The sequence below is a fragment of the Psammomys obesus genome, unplaced genomic scaffold (assembly GCF_907164565.1).
Source record: "Psammomys obesus unplaced genomic scaffold, mPsaObe1.curated_primary_1811, whole genome shotgun sequence".
Classification (NCBI taxonomy): Eukaryota; Metazoa; Chordata; class Mammalia; order Rodentia; family Muridae; genus Psammomys; species Psammomys obesus.
Window position 1 is genome coordinate 57,870,220 of NW_026591086.1, and position 19,090 is coordinate 57,889,309.

The window sequence follows — 19,090 nt, forward strand, 5'->3', positions numbered from 1 at the left end:
TGTGTGTGTGTGTGTGTGTGTGTGTGTGTGTGTGTGTGTGTGTGTGTGTGAGAGAGAGAGAGAGAGAGTGTTACATAACCAGCACACACTCACTATAGAGTGATTGAAGAGAACCTGAAGGGAAGAAAAGGGAAAAGAGGGGAGAGGAGGGAAGGGAGGGGAAGGTGAAAAGAAAAGAAAAGATAAAGATAAATGAAAAGAGAAAAGACAGTGTGTGTGAATTACATACCTGTCCACGTAAGCATTGTGAGGAGGAGGGAGGAATGACTGCAGATAGATGGTAGGTAGATGATAGGTAGACAGACAGACAGACAGGTGGCACATACGTACATGGAGAGGTGGCACACAAATAGAAGAATCATGCAAAGGCATATGTAGGTGATGAAAATAAGTATGGTGTCTTTTGTAGGGACAGCAGTGGCTTTGTTCAACTACTTTTTCTTCATTGTTTTAGGTGAAGAACAGAGTTCAGATTAATTCCTCCATTTCAGTATTCACCCTAGAAAAAGGGGCAAAGCAAAACACAAGTTAATTTGTTAGCAGTCCCGGTAATTTGGGTCCTAGATCGGAACAGTTTTACTCCCTGGGAACCTAAAAGCCTGTGAGGGGAAGTGGAAATGTCCTCCCTCCTCTTCCTCCTCTCCTTCCTCCTCCTCTCCCTCCTCCTCCTCTCCTTCCTCCTCTCCCTCCTCCCCCTCTCCTTCCTCCTCCTCTTCTTCCTCCTCCTCTCCTTCTTCCTCCTCTCTTTCCTCCTCCTCTCCTTTCTCCTCCTCTCCTGCCTCCTCCTCTCCTTCCTCCTCCTCTCCTTCCTGCTCCTATCCTCCCACCTCCTCCCCTGCTCTTCATCCTCCCTCCCCCTCCTCCCCTGCTCCTGGTCCTCTCACCGCCTCCCCCTCCGCTCTGGCCACCAGGCTTCCCTCTGCAGCTCTCTGCTCTCTCCTGTGTCTCAGGTATGCAGGGAGTTCCAGCGCGGAAACTGTGCCCGGGGAGAGACGGACTGCCGCTTTGCACACCCGGCAGACAGCACCATGATCGACACAAACGACAACAGCGTAACCGTTTGTATGGATTACATAAAGGGGCGTTGCATGAGGGAGAAATGCAAATATTTTCACCCTCCTGCACACTTGCAGGCCAAAATCAAAGCTGCGCAGCACCAAGCCAACCAGGCCGCGGTGGCCGCCCAGGCAGCCGCGGCCGCGGCCACAGTCATGGTAAGTGTGCCCGCCACCCCGCAGTGCGCCTCCCAGGCCTCGGGTGGTGCTTGCGGGTGGGGTGGATATGTGCCTCGGACAGCTGGGACCCAAGGCTGCCATTCCCGCTGCTCCGCTGCCTCAGTTCTGTTCTCATCCCTACCCCTTCGCGTTTTTGTTCTGTTTCCCCTTCCTTCCCTTCCTCACAATAGCCAAATCCCCAAGGTGCAGGGACCTGGGCTGGGAGCCCCAGGAAGCAGGACCCCAGCTGGGAGCTCTGGCCCCTTGGTTAGCTGGCCCAGGGCCTGGCAGGGACCAGAGGGCAGGCCAGAAACTCAGGCGAGCAGAGGATGCTGCCCGCTGTGGACGTCAGCCCAGCGCGGGGTGGGGGACCACAGCCCTCAGAGATGCCCATGAGTCAGTGACCCTGTCACACCCAGGCTTCTCCTCCTGTTTCCCATTGGCTGCGGGGCTTGCCAACAGCCCAGGGAGGTTTCAAGCCCAGCAGCAACTCAGGAGAGGAAGAAAAAATAGCACTGGCCTAGCCGGTGCTGAAACGAAGAGACTAACAGACCTGTAACCCAGGCTAGCCCTTTGAGTCTCCTCACTGTGCTTCAGGGACCGATGCTGCTATAGCTCCTGAATCTCAGTCTCCAGCGGCCACCGGAAGCAGTATCGCTTTGACCACCCGGGAGCCTGTGAACACTCCAGGCTCAGAGTGTCAGGATCAGAAGTTTAATTAAGGAAAAAAAAAAAAAAATCCGAGTTAGGGCCTGGGATCCATGACAGCTAGGTGAAGAGAGTGCACGGTCTTTGGCCCCCAGCACTGACAGCAAGTGGCTCACTCCAACTCCAGGGGTGCCCGACCCTGGTGAACACAGACACACAGGCGCACACACATGCTACATATGTTCCCAGGTATTTTGAATGTAAGCTGACACTGGAACACCACACGACCAGACTGGCTCCTGAGTTTGGCTGTGTTTAGGCATCAACTCAATAGTTTGGAGAGGATCTGACATTGAAGCCTAACCCCGGAGCAGCTTCTTGGAGCACGTGTTTTGGGCAGGGCCCAGGCCCAGGCCCTCTGAAGCCTCCAGGGGACTGAGCTGCAGTGCACACTCACAGCTAAGAACCCTGGTGCTAGGCTGCAGACAGTTCTACCGAATTTACTCTAAAGTGAGGCCTCTGGCTCATCGAAAGCTTAGCGCGCAGTGGGCATGGTGCATCCATTCATAGGACACATTTAGAAGCCCGCCAGCCGCCAGGCACCTGCTGCCTAGCGTACAGGAGGATGGTTGCTCTGCCCTCAAGGAGCCTAGCCTGTGTGAGCGTGAGCGGTGCTGCTTCTCCGCAGGGTGGAGAGCTTGGGGGCTCATGGACGTGCGGAGGGCACAGAGGCCAGTCCTCCCCAGGATACACAGCACTTCAGAGATGAAAGCGACCAGCTAAAGGCCCAGCCGGAGAGATGTCTCTGAAGAGGACCCAGGGTCCATCCCAAGCACCCACACAGTTCACAGTCATCTGTAACTATGCCCTCTCCTGGTCTCCATGGTCTCCTGGTCTGCATGCAAGGTGTACATACAAACATACACACAAAATAAAAACAGATGTTTAAAAAGGTGTCTTAAAAGTGTATTCTGGCCTAGCAGATACGGTCTCACCCTGCTGAGCAACCCAAATGCCTCCTCACCACTCTGCATTCTTTACCTGAGTGCTCATGAAGGTTCAGAACTGTCCCGAGAGGTAGGGTGTCAGCAGAAGGGAGCCTGAGCTTGACTGCTGTAATCTTTTACTTATATAGGCCTTGGTAGTCTGGGCTCCAAGCATCTTTCGAAGTGCGTCTTTCCTCTGCCTGGCTGCTTCTGTTCTCTCAGACTGTCTAGTGTCCTGTGTCCTTTCCTTTGTGTGTCTTCAGACAGCATGCTGAGTCACTGCGTTCCTGTGCGTGTAGGGTCAAATGTATCTACGTGAGAGGAAAGTACTCCCATTATGGGTTTTGGTGAGAGCGAGAACTCTGAGGCTCATTCTTGGGAACTAGGGGAAGGATGGAAAGATCAAAATGTACAGTAATTCAATGTGTATGAAAGTGAATTACTCTTAGAGGAAATGTGTCCTTTACATGTCTGTCCGTGCAGAGGACCCTGTTTCCATCTACGTCATGAATGCCTTAACTTAACTCTTACTCTTTCTCCTGACATTTTTCTCCATAATCCCCTTTCCAGACCAGCCCCAACTGACTGCTCTTGGTGTTGATTCATCACATCACTCATTTTATGAGCCACACAGGGACTCAGGTCTCTCCCTGGCTAGTCAGGGCTCCACCTGCAGCTGAGACAATGCGCAGCTGAAGTGGCTTAGGTGACCCGGTTGGACTTTTCTATATCAGGTGGCACCTCTGTGGAAGAGAGAAGAAAGACAGGGCTGGGGAATGCAGAAGGCAGCTGGCAGGCTGGCCTCTCCTTTCTCCCTCTGTCCTCGTTAGCCTATCATTTCTACTCTCTGAAGCCAGCTTCTTCTCTTGACCCTGCCAAAGGCTTGAGACATCTGTAGGGACACATTCTTACCTCTGATGAGAGAGAAAACAATCTTTAACTAAGGGGAGAAAACCCATTGTCATTTGTCACCCCCGGGGCTATCTCTATGGTCAAGTGATAGGAGCTGATTATCCTGGCCATCTTTCAGCATGGGACATGATAATCTCTGGGGAGGAATCCGGGGTGTTCGTTCCTCTAAATCAAATTCCTGTGAAGATTAAGAACTGAGATAGTCATAGTACTGCCATGCCCTGGCCTGATTTTGTCAAGCTCTGGTTCTCTCTGCCCATATCCTAGAAGTAAAAGTTCTCATACACACAGTTAGTACCAGATTCAGTCCTCAAGGGACAGTGTCCCTAGTCAGTGTCAGCGGCAGGTGACCCGTGCTAGTGGAGATATGGGCAGAAATTCCCATAGACCCAAATAGGTCATCCCCCAGCCTCCCAGTGTGAAGCCGCAGCTGAGCTGTGCCACGGGCTCTTTCCCTTCTCATGTACGTGCCTCAGAATGCACAGAGGTTAGTGCAGTAGACGCTGTGAGAGTCGGTTACCATAGTTTCTTAGGTTGTCACACTGTGCCCAAATTTGGAGTGCTGAGAAGTCACAGGATCTCAGAATGTCTTCTGAGGCATCCCCAAGCTGTGGCTTCAGAACAATGCCAGCGTCTTTCTGACAGTGACAGGAAGATTACTGAATCTGTCATGTCTTTCTAGTTGATGTGAGAGCCTCATCTGAGACCAGCCTAGGTACAGTTTGACAATCCTTACAGGCAGGATTATCCGGAACACCGCAGAAAGACTATTATTCTATTTCCTTATTTAGAAGAACAGATGGGTGGTCTGGCTGCAGAAGACCATTAGCATTCCATTCACCTGGCTTCCTTGGCTGGAAAATGGCACACTTGCATGGTGTAATTTCTTATTGCTACCCAGGGACTTTTCCTCTGGTTTTAAATAATCAGACATTAAGAAAGAATTTAAAGCTCTGACTCTTGAAAAGAAGAGGCCTTTATCTCTACCTGAGCCTTATTCCTTCATAATACCTCATGAAATGTAAGCATCACTCTCACCAGAAATTTCCAAATGGGAGAATAAGCTAGTTGGGGGTGCCCTTTGGTAGTTTTAACACAAAGGGTGTTTGATCTTTGTTCACATAAACCAAAATGGGGTGGCTGTGGAAGGGACTGGTTTGTGAAAGGAAGCAGGACAGGCTTAGTTACTCCAGAAAACACCACAGGAACTCAGAGCCGCTCACTTGTAGCCTGCCTGCTCTATGGAAGCGGTGAAGCCGCACTTCTGGTTGTTTCTGCCGGGGTCTCTTGAGCCCTGGGTTTTGCCCTCAACTATGATGCTGGCCTAGATGATTGTTCTTTCTCACCTCGACCTGCAGTGCAATGGTTCATGGACTCTGAAAGAGAAATCTCAGCTTCACATGTGTCTTGTTGCATGTCCATCATTCAGGCCTGGGCTGTTGAGGACAGTCATACCGGCAAGGGCAAGAACAGCCCATGTGTGTGGCAGGAGACTTAAGTACCTGGTGCCGAACAGGCTCCTCATGTGTCCTGGCCTCCTCTATCCCTTAGGTCAGGCCTAAGCCTGAAGGTCAGTCGGTCAGTCGATCAGTGCAGATAAACATGCCAGCAGTCAGTGTCAGCTGGAGCAGTACCTGTGTGCCACAAAGCCTGTGGGGACATGACTAGTCATCCACATAGACTTTAAAAAGTACTCTAAGTGTGTGCTGTACATTACAGTATACATAAAGCCCGATATGTGTGAAAACCTTCATACTTCAAAGCCTCAGTGTAGCTTAGAAGATAACTGAATCTAAGAAAAGAAATATACTCTGCAGTGGGAAAAGGAGAAATGTCACTCTCCTCACCTGATAGTAACTCCTAAGTTATGCTAAAACTTAAGTCTTGACAACCTAAAAAATGACCACTAAACTTCCATATGACCGCTGTAAAAAATATTTCACATCATTCTGCTTGGAGAGCCCACTAAAGGGTTAAGCCAACGTTGTGTTCCTGCGTGCCTACCCACCAGGAAATCCGTCTCCTAAACCCCAAGGCCTGGGAAAGTGGGGATGCTGAGGCTGAAGGTTACAGCAGAATGATTTTGGACTCTGCCTGCTGGTGAGCATTTCCAGTGTGATCTGGCATAGCAGCCTCGTAGCCCTGGCTAGTGACTCAACATTAGTCGGGGCTCAAAAACCACAACAAGAAGGCCCAGTGAGGCCAAGTCTGAGTGCTATCCTAGGACCCAGGTAGTGGAGGGCAGCCGTCTTCCACAGGACATCCTCTGACCTCACGTGTGCCGCCTTGCATAAGCGTACAGGTGCACACATAAACACGTGAAAGAAAAGACCCTGCATTGGTTAACACCGTGAAACTGTCCGGGGATGAAGGACTTTAACCAAAATGGAATCATGCGAGTTTCGTGGCGTTGAATTTACACTTCATAATATCCAGGAGTTGTTAGCTAGGTGTTTTGGCCCATGCTTGCAATCCTAGCATTCTGGAGGCTGAGGCAGGAGAATTGTTGTGAGTTCAAGGCCAGTCTGGACTACAAAGTGAGACTGTCCCTCCCAAAAACAGAACAAAAAGGAATATCTAGGAGCTTGGGCTGTTTTATTGTCAATATTCAGTTTTATTTTGAGAAAAAAAAATCAATTTTCTATTATTTGGTGACCTTTAGCCAAACTGCCTTGCAGAACATTCTGTTCCCTGCTGGCCATTCTCTGTCCACAGTTCTTTCCACTTTATTTTTTATTCTCCAAGTGCTATAGCTCCTAAACTATCTTCTCTCACATTTTTTTATCCTGAATCATTGAATGATGAGCAACCAACCCTGCATTTGCCAAACAAAATATCATTAATTGTTCCCATCCTAAGGGCAAAGCAGCTCTCCCGCAGAACTTCAGAGTGTGAATTCTATCAGACAAACCTTGGGGATTTACCTATTGTGCTAACCATAAAAGGGGGATATTTCATTGTTCCTATTTGCGTTGAAACTGCTCCCTGGATCTCTTTATTTTCACAGAATTCTATCATAGAATTTTTCCACCTTTTAACAATTTACCAGAAAGAAGAAATTTTTTTCATTGTGTCCATCCATATCCAATACTACCTTGGTTTTTTTTTAATGAAACTATCTTCCCAAAAGTATGGTTGTAAGTTAAAGGTAGTGTTTTCCTTGTCCGAAAGCAGCTCTCTGCTACTTCAGCTGCTTGTTCTAGCAAAAGTCATACTTGTCGTTAACCAGTTTGATCACTGATCATAGCTAAAAGTACAAATAGTATCTACTACCAAAGAGAAACTACCTTAACACCCAAGGACGTGAAATGCCTTTTTAAAGGGTATTTTCTTAGTATAATCCGGTAAGTTGTTTGAAATAAATCGTAATTTCAAATGTAGTAGAGACAGAACAGATGATAAGTTGGTACTTGGAAATACAGAAGAGTAAAAGTGAAAATTTTGGAAAATTCCTATTTAAATTTAAATTGTACCAGGTTTGGGACATTAATCCACATGATAAGATCCACACTAGCAGAGTGAAGAAAAGAACTGAGACAATTACCCATGTGATTCAGCCAAAAAATAATGACCCAAACCCAAACAGTTTTGCCTAAATAATCTTGTGTTTGAATATTTTTTGCCTGAATTTTTTTTTGTCTCAGTTTGCCACTTCATTTTGTTAGGCTAATCTGAATTAAAATGTATCTACATGAAGAGTTTCAACTTGGGATATACTTGATCTCCTTGTTATTTTATATCTGGACTAACTTATCAGATGTTCTCAGCCCTACGGCCTTAAAAGTTCTGCATTTCCCCTGAAGCAATATAAAAAGTGCTTATGGTGTGTATGCAAGCTGCTGTTTTAATTAACTTTCCTGAATTTCAAACATCTATATTTTACTCTCTTATATGCTTTTAACTAAGGTATAGTAGATGCATTTTTGCTTCAATACTAATTTAAGGTGTAATGTTCATTTCTTTAGAGAACATTTTTGTTGTTGTGCATGCCTAGTGTTTTGTATGTTGTATATTGCATTCAGAATATTTTTTTCCTTCTCACCTATCCACAATGCAATGCCGTTCCCATGATGCACCTCTGCTTGCTGTTTACCTGTATGTTAATTCGCTTGAATCCCATTGGCCCACTGCCATCATGTGCTCGCTGCCTGTTATTAAAAGACTCAGTCGACTGCCAAAGCACTGAAGCGACCTCTCGAAGCAACTGTAGACCTGGTACTTTGACCTTTCACCTTTCGCTTTGCATGTAGCTTTTCAGAGAACCAGCTGAGATTTGTATGTAAAATACTGGTTGCAGCCAATCATTATTATTAATTTTAAAATGGAGGAAATTCAATAAGGTGTTTAGTCATCTCATTTGCATATGTAATCTGGGAAATAAAATAAATCTAACAAAATTTTAATACCTTTTCCAAAAGAGTGAAGCAAATTTAAATTATGTGGCTCAGAAAAATGCTCATTGTAATTCTTATTAACCTTTAAATTCAAGAATTTGTCATCAGTTAAAAAATAGATATTAATAATAACGCAAATGCTCTTTTCTTCCCCTTAGAGTAGTTTAACCTGTTTTAAAAGCTGAAGCCATTTTTTTTTTTCCGTTGTTGTTGCTTGGTAGTTTTTCTTTTCCTTAGTTGAGATGCTACTGTTTTGGGTTACAGAATTCATGCTTCCGCTCTCAATAACAAATTCTCACTCATTCGACATTGCCGCTGTTTAAATTAAGGTGCATGGCAGAGGCATCTCCTTAGCTGTCATTTTGAAAGAAAGAAAGAAAGAAAGAAAGAAAGAAAAGAATGTTGCAATTGATGATCTCTGTGGACATGGAATGCACGTTTGCTTTAAGTTGGACACAGCCTGTGAAATTCTTCCCCTCTAGGCCTTTCCTCCTGGTGCCCTTCACCCTTTACCAAAGAGACAAGCACTTGAAAAAAGCAACGGTGCCAGCACGGTCTTCAACCCCAGCGTCTTGCACTACCAGCAGGCCCTGACCAGTGCGCAGCTGCAGCAGCACGCGGCCTTCATTCCCACAGGTACGTGCCCTCACTGTCCACCACTGTCCTGTGTCCTTCCGGCCACGTGCTGTCTTCTCATTCTCTAAGCTGTTTGGTGGCATCTAGTTTGCATTTAGAAGGTGCAAATACAGCCTGGCCCACCACAGCCTTGGGCATAGGCCGCTGACCTTGCTTTAATGGCTAAAGGCAGTTAGCATTCTAAAGCCAAGTGTTTGGTGGGATTTAGCTTCAGAAACAGAGCAGCTAAAGCTGTGGGTCTCTTCTGTTCACGAAAGCCCTGTAAAATAGTTTATGTAAGTAAGATTTTTCTATATGAGACCATTGAAATTTGTCCTTAACACTCAATGACCTAAAAATACAAATTCCAGTAAATACTAACCATGTCTCCCTGCTTCTATTCAGAGCACTAAACAGTCTAAGGCTCTTCAAATTAAAGCAGCCCTCTACTCATATTTTATATTCATTCTCTCTCTCTTCATCCTTCTCAACTTTCACCAAGTTCACACGTGTTTGGAGTGCTTGTTCTCCATTTCTGAGCCAATGAGTGATGAGAAGAGGGTTATCTCCCCTAGCCTACAGCCCACCGAGACGGCCTGTTACACAGGCTCTCACAGGCGAAGGGTCTCCCTGAGGTCCTTGTACCCTTGACTCTTTTACAAATGAGAAAACTGAGGCCCCGCAAAAAGGAGAAGTGACTTTCCAAGGTGGCACAGCTGACACAGATGCCAGGCTGGCGTCCCGACGCCTGGCCAGTTGGCATAGCATCACACCTCCCCGCTGGTCCCCACACAGAGACCACAGACCCCCCAAAACCAGATGAAAGTGCTTTTATTCTTTCAAAGTGGCATGAAAAATGGATTCAGGTGAAGAAAAGCCGTGTAATGCTCACCCACCCTAATCCCCTCCTGGCCATGTCTTGCCCAGTTCAGTGATTATACACAGAGCCACGTGCACACCCACACCACCCCACACACGCTCACCCTCACTTGACCAGTGTTGACCTGTTAATCTCTGTTAGGACAGGCGGCCTGCACCCTGTTGGGAAGGACATCCACTGAGCCTTTCCAAGTCCAAGTTCTTCATCGCATGACAAGTCAGCATAGCTACTAGTCTGTGTGGTTGGATATGTTAAGCTTAGAGTGCATGGCACGTGAGCAGCTAGGACGGGAGGTGGCTAGATTTTATCCCCATAATACTCTTTGTATAAAACCTATAAATAAATAGTAACCTATGTGAGTTAGTATTTTAAATGAATCAGTAGCCTATAAACTATATTTATTTCAGTAAAAATGCAGCATGCCAGAAAGTAGCTGAGTTCTGAATCTATATCTAATATAGATTCATTTTCATTTTTTTTACTGTAGTGCAGCCTTAGTGGCATTCCATGCTCTTCTAGCCTGGCCGTATTTGCGGTTGTAGCCCACCTGAAATACCGTGCTTAGCGGCCGGCTCACCCTGAGGGGCTTGTTGTTAGGACCGCGTGGCCATTGTATATTTTGACAAGCGTGTTTCTGAAGAATGAGAAATTCCACACCACCGTCTCCTGGGCACACCAGTGAGGGCACACCAGTGAGACCTTTTACACCCTGCAGTCCAGTGAGGACTGGTGGGCCAGTTCATCTAAAGTGTCCCCACTCAGAGGTCACAAGAGGAGCTTTTAGGTGTTCCCAAGCAAAGCTGAGTAGCAGAGCTTAAGCAGTGAGCTGAGGCTGTGAATGAAACAGTGAGGATGAATAGTCCCTCTTAGCTGTGGCTGTGTGTGTCTGCCCTCTGCCGGATCCCCTAGGAACAGCTCAGCTGTGTGGGCAACCTTCCGTAGCCCGTGGAAACCAAAGGCAGGACTGAGGCCCAGCCAGTTATGGGACGCGCACGTGTTTATAGCATATTTGCTATATGCTATAGAGATCACAGTGGATAACCGTGGGAATTTTGTGTACTGGAGTGGTATTTGAATTTCCAAGAAATTCCTCACATTTCTCTGAAAGGATGGAAGAGAAAACAATTTATTAAAATAAAATTAGTACGAGTTCTCTCCCAATTAAAGCTGTAGAACAAATCTCCACGATTGGGGTGGGCTTTGTTTGTTTGTTTCAGGATCTCTTTCTTATAAACCATGCTTTCAACTTTATTTCAGAAGTGACAATGACCCTTCGAGGTTTGCCCTGGTTGTTTTTAAGCCTCTGCTGATCACATCCTGGCGTTCTTCAGTGATTTTTAGCAGATGGTTAAGCCATTATTTTTAATGAAAAAAAAAATTTAAATCTTTCTGTTAATGCTTTATATAAGCAGTTTTTTATACATATGGATCAAGGCATTTTTGTGTCCTCTTGGAGCATTACCCTGCACTGGAAGGCCATTCATAGCAAAGCTTTGATACGTACTAAAATTCTCCCATTGACACAATGTGAATTTGGATATTAGGAAATCTGCCTTCAGGCTGTAAAGACGTTAACGTAAAATGTCACACAGGATATTGGAGTCTCCTCCACAACACAACCGTAGTGAGATAATTATCACCTTAGATGAGGTCCTAGCACATTCATAGTGGGTGGGATTTTTCCTGTTTTGTTTCTCTCTCTATCTCTCTCTCTTTTGGAATAGGGGTTATTTTAACCAGGGAATTGTACATTGCCCTTGCTGTGGTAGGAAAGGGGTGAAGTTGTGCACGGTCTCAGAAACAGCAGTGTAAGAAATGGCTTTCGGCATGTCTGTGCCCAGTTTATTCTGAGTTACTGGAAGTGTTCCTATAGACAGGGTCGTTGCTCTTCGGGGCGTCACAGCTCTGGCAAACAGTTATTTACAGTTTGCAGATGGAAAGACTGAGGCTGTGTTTACACTTCAAAGTGACATGTAAAGCTAAGAGAATTACCCAGACAGCTCTGGCTCACAGAAACTGGAGATGAAACGTCAGTGCAAATGTTTGAGAAGGCTTTATCCATAGCGTCAGATTCCTGGTGAGACGCCCCAGCTGCTCAGAACAAAGGCAGGACAGAGTCCTTCCTTGATTTTCCTTGAAATGCTTCATTACGTTGGAACTGCACGTAGAAGGTTTTAGGCCAGACCATTTTCCAGGAATGAGAAGCCATAAACATTTCATAGAGTTTTCACACTTGTAAAAGGTTTGTTCACATTCAGTGGAAACGGTCCGCCTAAATTCAAAACGCATGGACACTCTTCCGTTCAGCGAGCATCCTTAAGATATGGTCTGCGTTGCGACCCGGAATGAGAATGCAAAGGGGACCAGAGCTGGGTAAAAGCTAGAGCCCACGGTACGATGGACGAGCCAGGGCTCTGAGGTTGAGAGGCAGAGGCAAGGTGTTCATCTTCAGCAGATAGTGGTGCAACGGTGCAGAGCAGGATTCGCCAGTGACCTCGAAAGAGGAGATGAGCATGCGTACTGGGCAGAGATGACACAGTGGGTTTGGAGAACAGAGCATCATTCCCTGCAGTAACAGCGTCAAGTGCTCACAGGATCTGTGGGAGGAACAGAGGGTGGGCTGAGGTGAAAAGTGGGGATGCAGCTTGCAGAGCCGAACCGGAATCCGGCTCCATATGTCACATGTTCAAATGACTCTTGGCCGGTAGAGAAGGGAGCCCAGTGAAGTGTGGTCAGGGGCTTCCCAATCCAGGACAAAAGCCAGAGTGTTCAAGCCCTGTGTGGCTGCCGGAGCTGGTTTTGATGGTTCACACCCTTCGTATATTCACAAGTGTAACCCAGGAAGCCCCTGGAGAAGGCCCATCCACTACAGAATAGCAATAAAGGAGATTCTCCAGAAGTGACTTTGAAGCCTGATATGGTTAACCCTAATATGGGATATTAACAACTTTCAGGAACAAATTTTCCCCAAAGTACTTGTTACTGCGGGCTGGAACTTTGGCGCCACACAGGACTATCCTGCGGTGCCCTACACATCTAGCCAACAGGATCACTGCCTTTCTGCATTCATAGCAGAATGAGAAAGATGCTAAACACTCATGTAAATAGGTTATTAAAAATTTAGAGTACAATAAATGAAAAAGCAAAGAGCTCAAATAATTAAATAGAAATTTAAATAGGACCTGACTTAGGCGGCAGGAGGAGGTGGGGAAATTAAGAACGAAATTATTTTCTGAAGAAGTGGCATGTCCTTTACCCTGTGAGATGAAAGAAGTGGCTGATGAGTCTCCTAGATGAGGAGGCTGGAGACGGCTGTGGGAAGCCCAGAAATAGATTAAAAGCATAGTGTGTTCAGTTGAAAGCAGTGAAGGCCCATCCGGATGGACCCTGGTACCAGCGAAGAGACTGCAGTGGGGAGGAGCCAGGATGGACAAGTGCCTCCATCCTCAAAGCAGCGGAAGCCAGCAAATCCTTCCCAGAAGTGGGGTGACTGCCAGCAGAGTGGGGCCTGCAGTAGGAAGGAAACAGGAAGGCCACACAGGATGCTGCTGTGCCTTAGAAATGGACATTAGAAATGACGGGACAGGAACCAACAGAGCAGCAGGAGCAGCGGTAACCAGGCAGGTACTCAGCTGCTCTGGCTGGGCCTGCGTGCAGTAGGCCCAGTAGGGAATGGATCGCTTAACCATCAAGGCTGAAGTGCTGCGTGGGCAATGAGATCTGCCAGGTGTTCCCAGATGTGGAGGACACGGTGTGGGAAAGAGCACAGCTTCGCATGTTTCTTTGGAGACCCTCGTGACACCCACGTGGGGAGCCCAGGAGAGCAGTTAGATAAAAAGACCTGTGATCAGGCAGGGCACAAAATGTGGAAGGTGGAAGACCGGTAGCTTTGAAATGTCCAGGTTGACATGCACATGGAAGATCCACAGAGCAGGAAAAATAAAACAAATAAAGAGGACCCAGGGCAGGATGTAAAAACTCCAGCATATATAGAGAGAATTCATCACAGGCTTTTAGAAAAGTGTGTATATGTGTGGTTGTGTGTGTGCGTGCGTGTGCGCGTGTGTGTGTGCGTGCGTGCGTGCTTGTTTGTGTGTGTGTGTGCGTGCGTGCGTGCGTGCGTGCGTGTGTGTGTGTGTGTGTGTGTGTGTGTGAATTCTAAGGAAGAAACTGGCTTAGTATGCAAGGTGTAGGCAAGTGCAAAATGGCCCTGGAATTGTGTCCTGCCAATCTGGGCAAAATAGAGTGAAAATAAAACCAAACTGGAGAGGGTTAAAGGACAGATGGGAGCAAGGGAGTGGAAAATGGAGGTGTAGGGAACTTTGCACACATTGATGAAAAGTCGAAAGACAGGGCTGGAGGACAAGGTCGCGTTAGTTGCAGCAGATTTTGAGGCATATGGGCACATACATATGTGTCTCTGTGCGTGTGCAAAGCTGGATATGTTAGCACATCTCTGCTAAAGGAGCCAGTAGTAGCCTACTAGCCTTTTCCTAACTCAGTAACGTCAGCCTGGTCAAAACTTAGGTCAAGCAAGAAGTCCTTATCAGAGTGAATGAGGACACTTAGTTTCCAGAGTCACGCACAGCATCTCAGTGCGTAGTTCTGAAACCTTCAACAGTTGCACTAACCCTCATTAAAAACACCAGTCTGACACCCACGTGACCCAGGGTTCCCAGGATCCTCTGTTGCTTACTTTGCACTCTGAGGAACGGAACCAGCAGCAGCTACACCCTCAGGCCCCCCAACACATCTTTTCCGCCCTGACTCTATCACGGTCGCGGTCGGAAAACAGTGACACGCATATGTTACTAAGAGTACCACAGGGAGTGTAGCTCCTGCCAGGGAGGCACTGAATCTTGTCCTCTCCTCTCGCACCCACTGGACACCAGTAGGAGACTTCCTAACTCCTTGATCCCTCGGAAGCTTCCTGGAGCGGCCATGATGGAATCTCCCGCTGGGGTCCTAGCTGGTCCCAGGTCTGCAGGATCACTTAGACTTCCCTGTTCCATGCTGCCCCTTTGTCACGGCGAGTCTCACAGCCAGGACAGGTTCCAGTCGTGTGTAGCCAGTCCTGCTCAGAAGCTTTCCTATGTTACAAGCATCCAAGACTCCCCTTTTTGGAGGACACGAGATCTTAATTCACTGTTCTTACTTTCACACTGCTGTCGACACAATACGTTTCATCGCCACACAGACTTTTAACACCCTGAGTGTAGTGCATTCTAGCAAGCACCAAATCTGACCTGAATTTAGGATGGAACTCTACTTCTGGCCTTGCCCTTGACTCACTGCACACGGCCTTGGAGGAGTTGCTGTGCCTCAGATTTTTCATCTGTAAAACACCTGGTCTCCACCTGATGGGGTTAACCTGGTGGCGTCTTTGATGTACTTTGAGTTCCTCAAAGGACACTGTAGTGCCATCACATGCCGTCCCTGTTGGAGTCATGTGGACCTAGAGTAGAAAGGGGAGAGCAATCACAGAGTGGGGCTGGGAATCTTATTGGCTTACAGGAAGTTGAATATACCTGTGTCTATTCTGCTGGTGTGAACGGCCCTGAGAACTGTAAACTAACCCTACTGATTTCTGGTTGTGCTTCAGTCTCACTTTGAATGTTAACTCTAAACCGCTAACCTGTTTCTTTCCCTTTATTCACTTTTTCCACCCCCATTGCATGACGTCAGGGTCAGTTTTGTGCATGACACCCGCTACCAGTATTGGTAGGTTTCAACCTTTTTTATTTGTCTTTTATATGATGTACAATGCCTTCACTGTTTGATGTTAATTTCAGAGACGGTAGAAAATGCTTTAGGAAGTAGATCTGGAGGCTTAATGGCTTTAGAGTTAATGTGTAAGCTGTGCTTGTGTGTTTAAGAAGATGCTGGTTCTTAGCGTGACCTCATAGGCTAGACCAGTCACTGCAGAGACATGAACCCACAAGTGCAAGCGCGCTTTTCACTGGTTTGTGTTGTTTCTCTCTCAGGCTTATCTGGTCTAGCATGAGGCAAACAGGGCAGGCCAATTCCACCAATGTTTTAAAGTTTCATAGTGGTGTGCCTTTATCTCCTCTTTGCTGTGTGTTAGAGCCATCAGAGTTTCCCAGAAGTATTTATTTTTGGAAAACATTACACGTGGATGTATTTAAAAATCAAGTGTCTGAACATCCTTGCTTGATTATCTTTTTAGAGTGCTGACCTATTTGTGATGGTTTGGGGTTTTTTGCTTCATTTTGGGGTTTTGTTTGATTGTTTTGTTTTTGTACCTCCACATTCCCTGAGATGGGAAATTTTAGCAGTGGCATCTTGTGTCACATTCAAAGCCTTGGTTCAGAAGTCTGTCTTCAGGACATCCGATCTGTCTCACTTAGGAATTCAGAATGTAAATGTTGGCAAATAGATCCAGTTACTTCATAGTAACTGCTCTAGAATTTACACCAAGGCCATTTCTTTTACCTCACTATTTAGTGACCAAAATAAAACACAGTCCACTGAAATTCTAATTTGCAGATATGATTCCAAATTTTAAAAAATATATTTTTTTCAGTTAAACTACATTTAATTCCAAAATTCATCTTACCCTAAATTAGGCCTACTGAGCCTTTATGTTTTAGAATTTATGATTAGTCTCCTTTGTTTATCATTCAGCAGATATTACCTATCCTATTTTGAGAAGCAGCCATAGTTACAGTCACGATACACTCTGAATTGGGAATGGCTCTGTTGTTGAAAGCAAAATGTTTATAAATACATCAATCAAAGCAATGTGCTTTGGCCTTTCTGGGAATCACTGATTATGTTTGGAAACTTCCTTTAATTGTACTTGTAATAAGCTATTTTCCCTTTTTATTTCTCTCCCATGCTTCCTTGCTTTGCATTGTGATTGCATGCCATCTGCTGGTTTAACCCATGATGGCTTGCTGCTCTGATATTCACCATGCCAAAACCACTTCTATTACCATAATGCTACACCCTCCTGTTCATTGCTCCCATGGTTCCCCTCCTGAAAGTACCCATGATGCACAGCGCTACGTCCGCCACTGTCTCTGCAGCAACAACTCCTGCAACAAGTGTCCCCTTCGCAGCAACAGCCACAGCCAATCAGGTTTGCTCCTTTTAAAGCTTTCTTTCACGAATCCCGAACTCTAAATGAGTGCTGATATTTAAAAAAAAAATTCTCGGTGAGAATTTTTTTTTCATGTTTATCCATCAAATTTTATTTTTTTAATTAGTTTATAGCGAGCATTTGTGGGCAGGTTGCACTTATTTAGAGTTAACATTTACTGCAAATAATGATGTAGCTATGTTTTGTGTTGCACTGTTTGTTTTCGTACCTAATATTGTGTGATTAACCTGACGGGCTTCAGTCCCTCCTAGTACAGCACTGCTTACCCCGTGGTGTGCGAGTCGCCCCTAAGAAATGGAGAACCGCCCCTGAGGGTGCTCCCAGCCAGCCCCCCTTTGATTCGGCTCACTGTGTGGTGGGAGAATGAAAATCCTCCTCCCATACCCTAATGTCAAATGTGAGGTCTGTTACCAACACTGACCTCGGTCACAGGTGTTGCTCCGGTTTCCACAGGAAGATCTGGTGAGACTTGGCGTAAGAGCCAGCCTGGGGCACCAGTGTGCCAGTGTGGCTGGGCTCACCGTGCTGCTGGCTCACCGAGGCTGGCCCAAACTGAATAGGAGTCCACTGTGTTGGCTTAATGCATGTGCCGCTGGGACCACGGGGATGAGCCTCAATGGGGAGAGCCAGAACCCTGTGGTTCCAAGCTGACTGTGTCCCTGCTCAGCTACACACACACACACACACACACACACACACACACACACACACACGCACGCCTGCTGGCCACACGAGGGACGAGTGTGAGATGGTGACATAGTCTTTCATCTCACCCAGAAAAACACCTCCATGAGGAGGCCCTCCCTTCGTAGAATAATTTTGTTTTTTTGTTTTATTTTGTGCTTTGTTTTGTTTTAAATAAACTCAACTGTGCTGAGAAAGGGCGAAACGGACTTAAAAATAAATAAATAAAGAGTCGGCTGCAGCTCCGGGAGGGGACCGGGCAAGTAGGTGAAGCGGTGAGTTAGACACCGCGGGAGGCTGTGCAGGCTGGAAGGGCAGCTTCAGCCCCGGGCTCGCGCTGAAGGAGAGGGGACCCACAAGAGGGCTGAACAAACCTCACCTTACCATGTCTCACAGAGCAGACTTGGGCGAGGCAGGGAGCAAGGCCAGTGCTCAGCAGAGACAGTTAAAGACAATGCTCACCGCGCAAGTGCCGGCCTGCCTCCGCCCCTGGCTCCCAAGCCAGTATCAAAGAGCAGCAAATAAGTCCCTGAACTGGGAAGACTGGGTTTCTGCTTGTTGTTCAGCTGCTTGGCTCTGTGGTTTTAAGCAGGGACGGGAGGAAGGACAGAGACCCTGCACCCCTGTAAAGAGGTTCGAAGGCCCCCACTTGGCATAGGGCAGCTACTGTCTGCTTTGTAAGTCTGAGTCCAGCCTCTGGAAACCAGGTTTATGTGAGTTTGATCCAGTTTATGATACAAAGTCCATTCCCAGGGAAACAAGATCCTGCTGTCCTATAGGAGCCCCTGCCAGAGTGAGAGTCCACCTCCGCTTTACGTCACACTGAGCATCTCTGCCCCTCAGACTAAGGAAGGAGGGGGCAGGATAAAGAGCCGCTCTCCGGGTAAATCCCTGCCTGTGTCACAGTCCCTCGCTGGCTTTCTGGCCTCCTGCTTCTCCAGGGCTGTTTGCAGGAAGAATTGAAGTGGGAAAAGCATATTGAGGCTGACGTGGCTGCGCAAGGTGTGCGGGCCAGCCAGAAGCTTGGGTACAGCCCTTTCAGGGTGTGGGAAAGGAACTGACACGTTTAGCTTTGATTTAATCCACAGGAGGGAAACTCGGGGAGACCTGAGTGGCTGCCCCAATCCTAGGTTCCTTCTGTGTCATGATTTGGTAGATGGTTGTTGCCCCAGGGCGTCACGTTGATGGTAAAGAGAAATGGGGTGCCCGTTCCTTACACACGGGGAAAGCACAGAAGAGCAGAGCGCTGCAGTTGAAGCTTTCAGATGTGGGCTCTTCTTCATTTAGCTCAGTGAACTTTGAAGAGTCAAGAGTCTGCCAAAGAGCACTCGGTGCCCAGACTTGGGAGCTTGAGGTCAGGAAGGAGAAAGTGGGGAGTCCGCTGAGAAGGGCAGAGTTCACCGAGTGCCACGCGCCCCACGCTGGCTCAAGAGCCATCTGTGTTTGTCACAAGTGCAGTGGTTTGGCTGTTTCATTTGCAGCACTGAGAACTTCATAGGCATTCCTAATTAGATGCAGGAGATTGGAAGGAGAAAGGGCGCACACCAGAACTCCAGGGCACCCTTCCCAGGGCGCTTTACACAAGCCCCACCCCAGGAACACCCCGCCAGGCAGCAGCACAGCTGAGTCACCCA

At 47.1% G+C, this 19,090-nt stretch overlaps 1 protein-coding gene across 8 annotated transcripts in view; it reads left to right on the top strand.

The window, feature by feature from the left end:
- The window catches only part of Mbnl2 (muscleblind like splicing regulator 2), a 147,110-nt gene that overhangs the window by 107,386 nt on the left and 20,634 nt on the right, over window positions 1-19,090 (top strand). The window contains exons 5-9 of one of the 8 annotated variants that reach the window (XM_055609951.1): window positions 951-1,214; window positions 7,922-7,975; window positions 8,637-8,790; window positions 15,335-15,370; window positions 16,657-16,751. In XM_055609951.1, the coding sequence (XP_055465926.1) occupies window positions 951-1,214; window positions 7,922-7,975; window positions 8,637-8,790; window positions 15,335-15,370; window positions 16,657-16,751 (603 nt within the window). The remainder of the gene's footprint in view (window positions 1-950; window positions 1,215-7,921; window positions 7,976-8,636; window positions 8,791-15,334; window positions 15,371-16,656; window positions 16,752-19,090) is intronic. The other 7 variants (XM_055609953.1, XM_055609950.1, XM_055609956.1 and 4 more) reach the window with 7 other exon arrangements.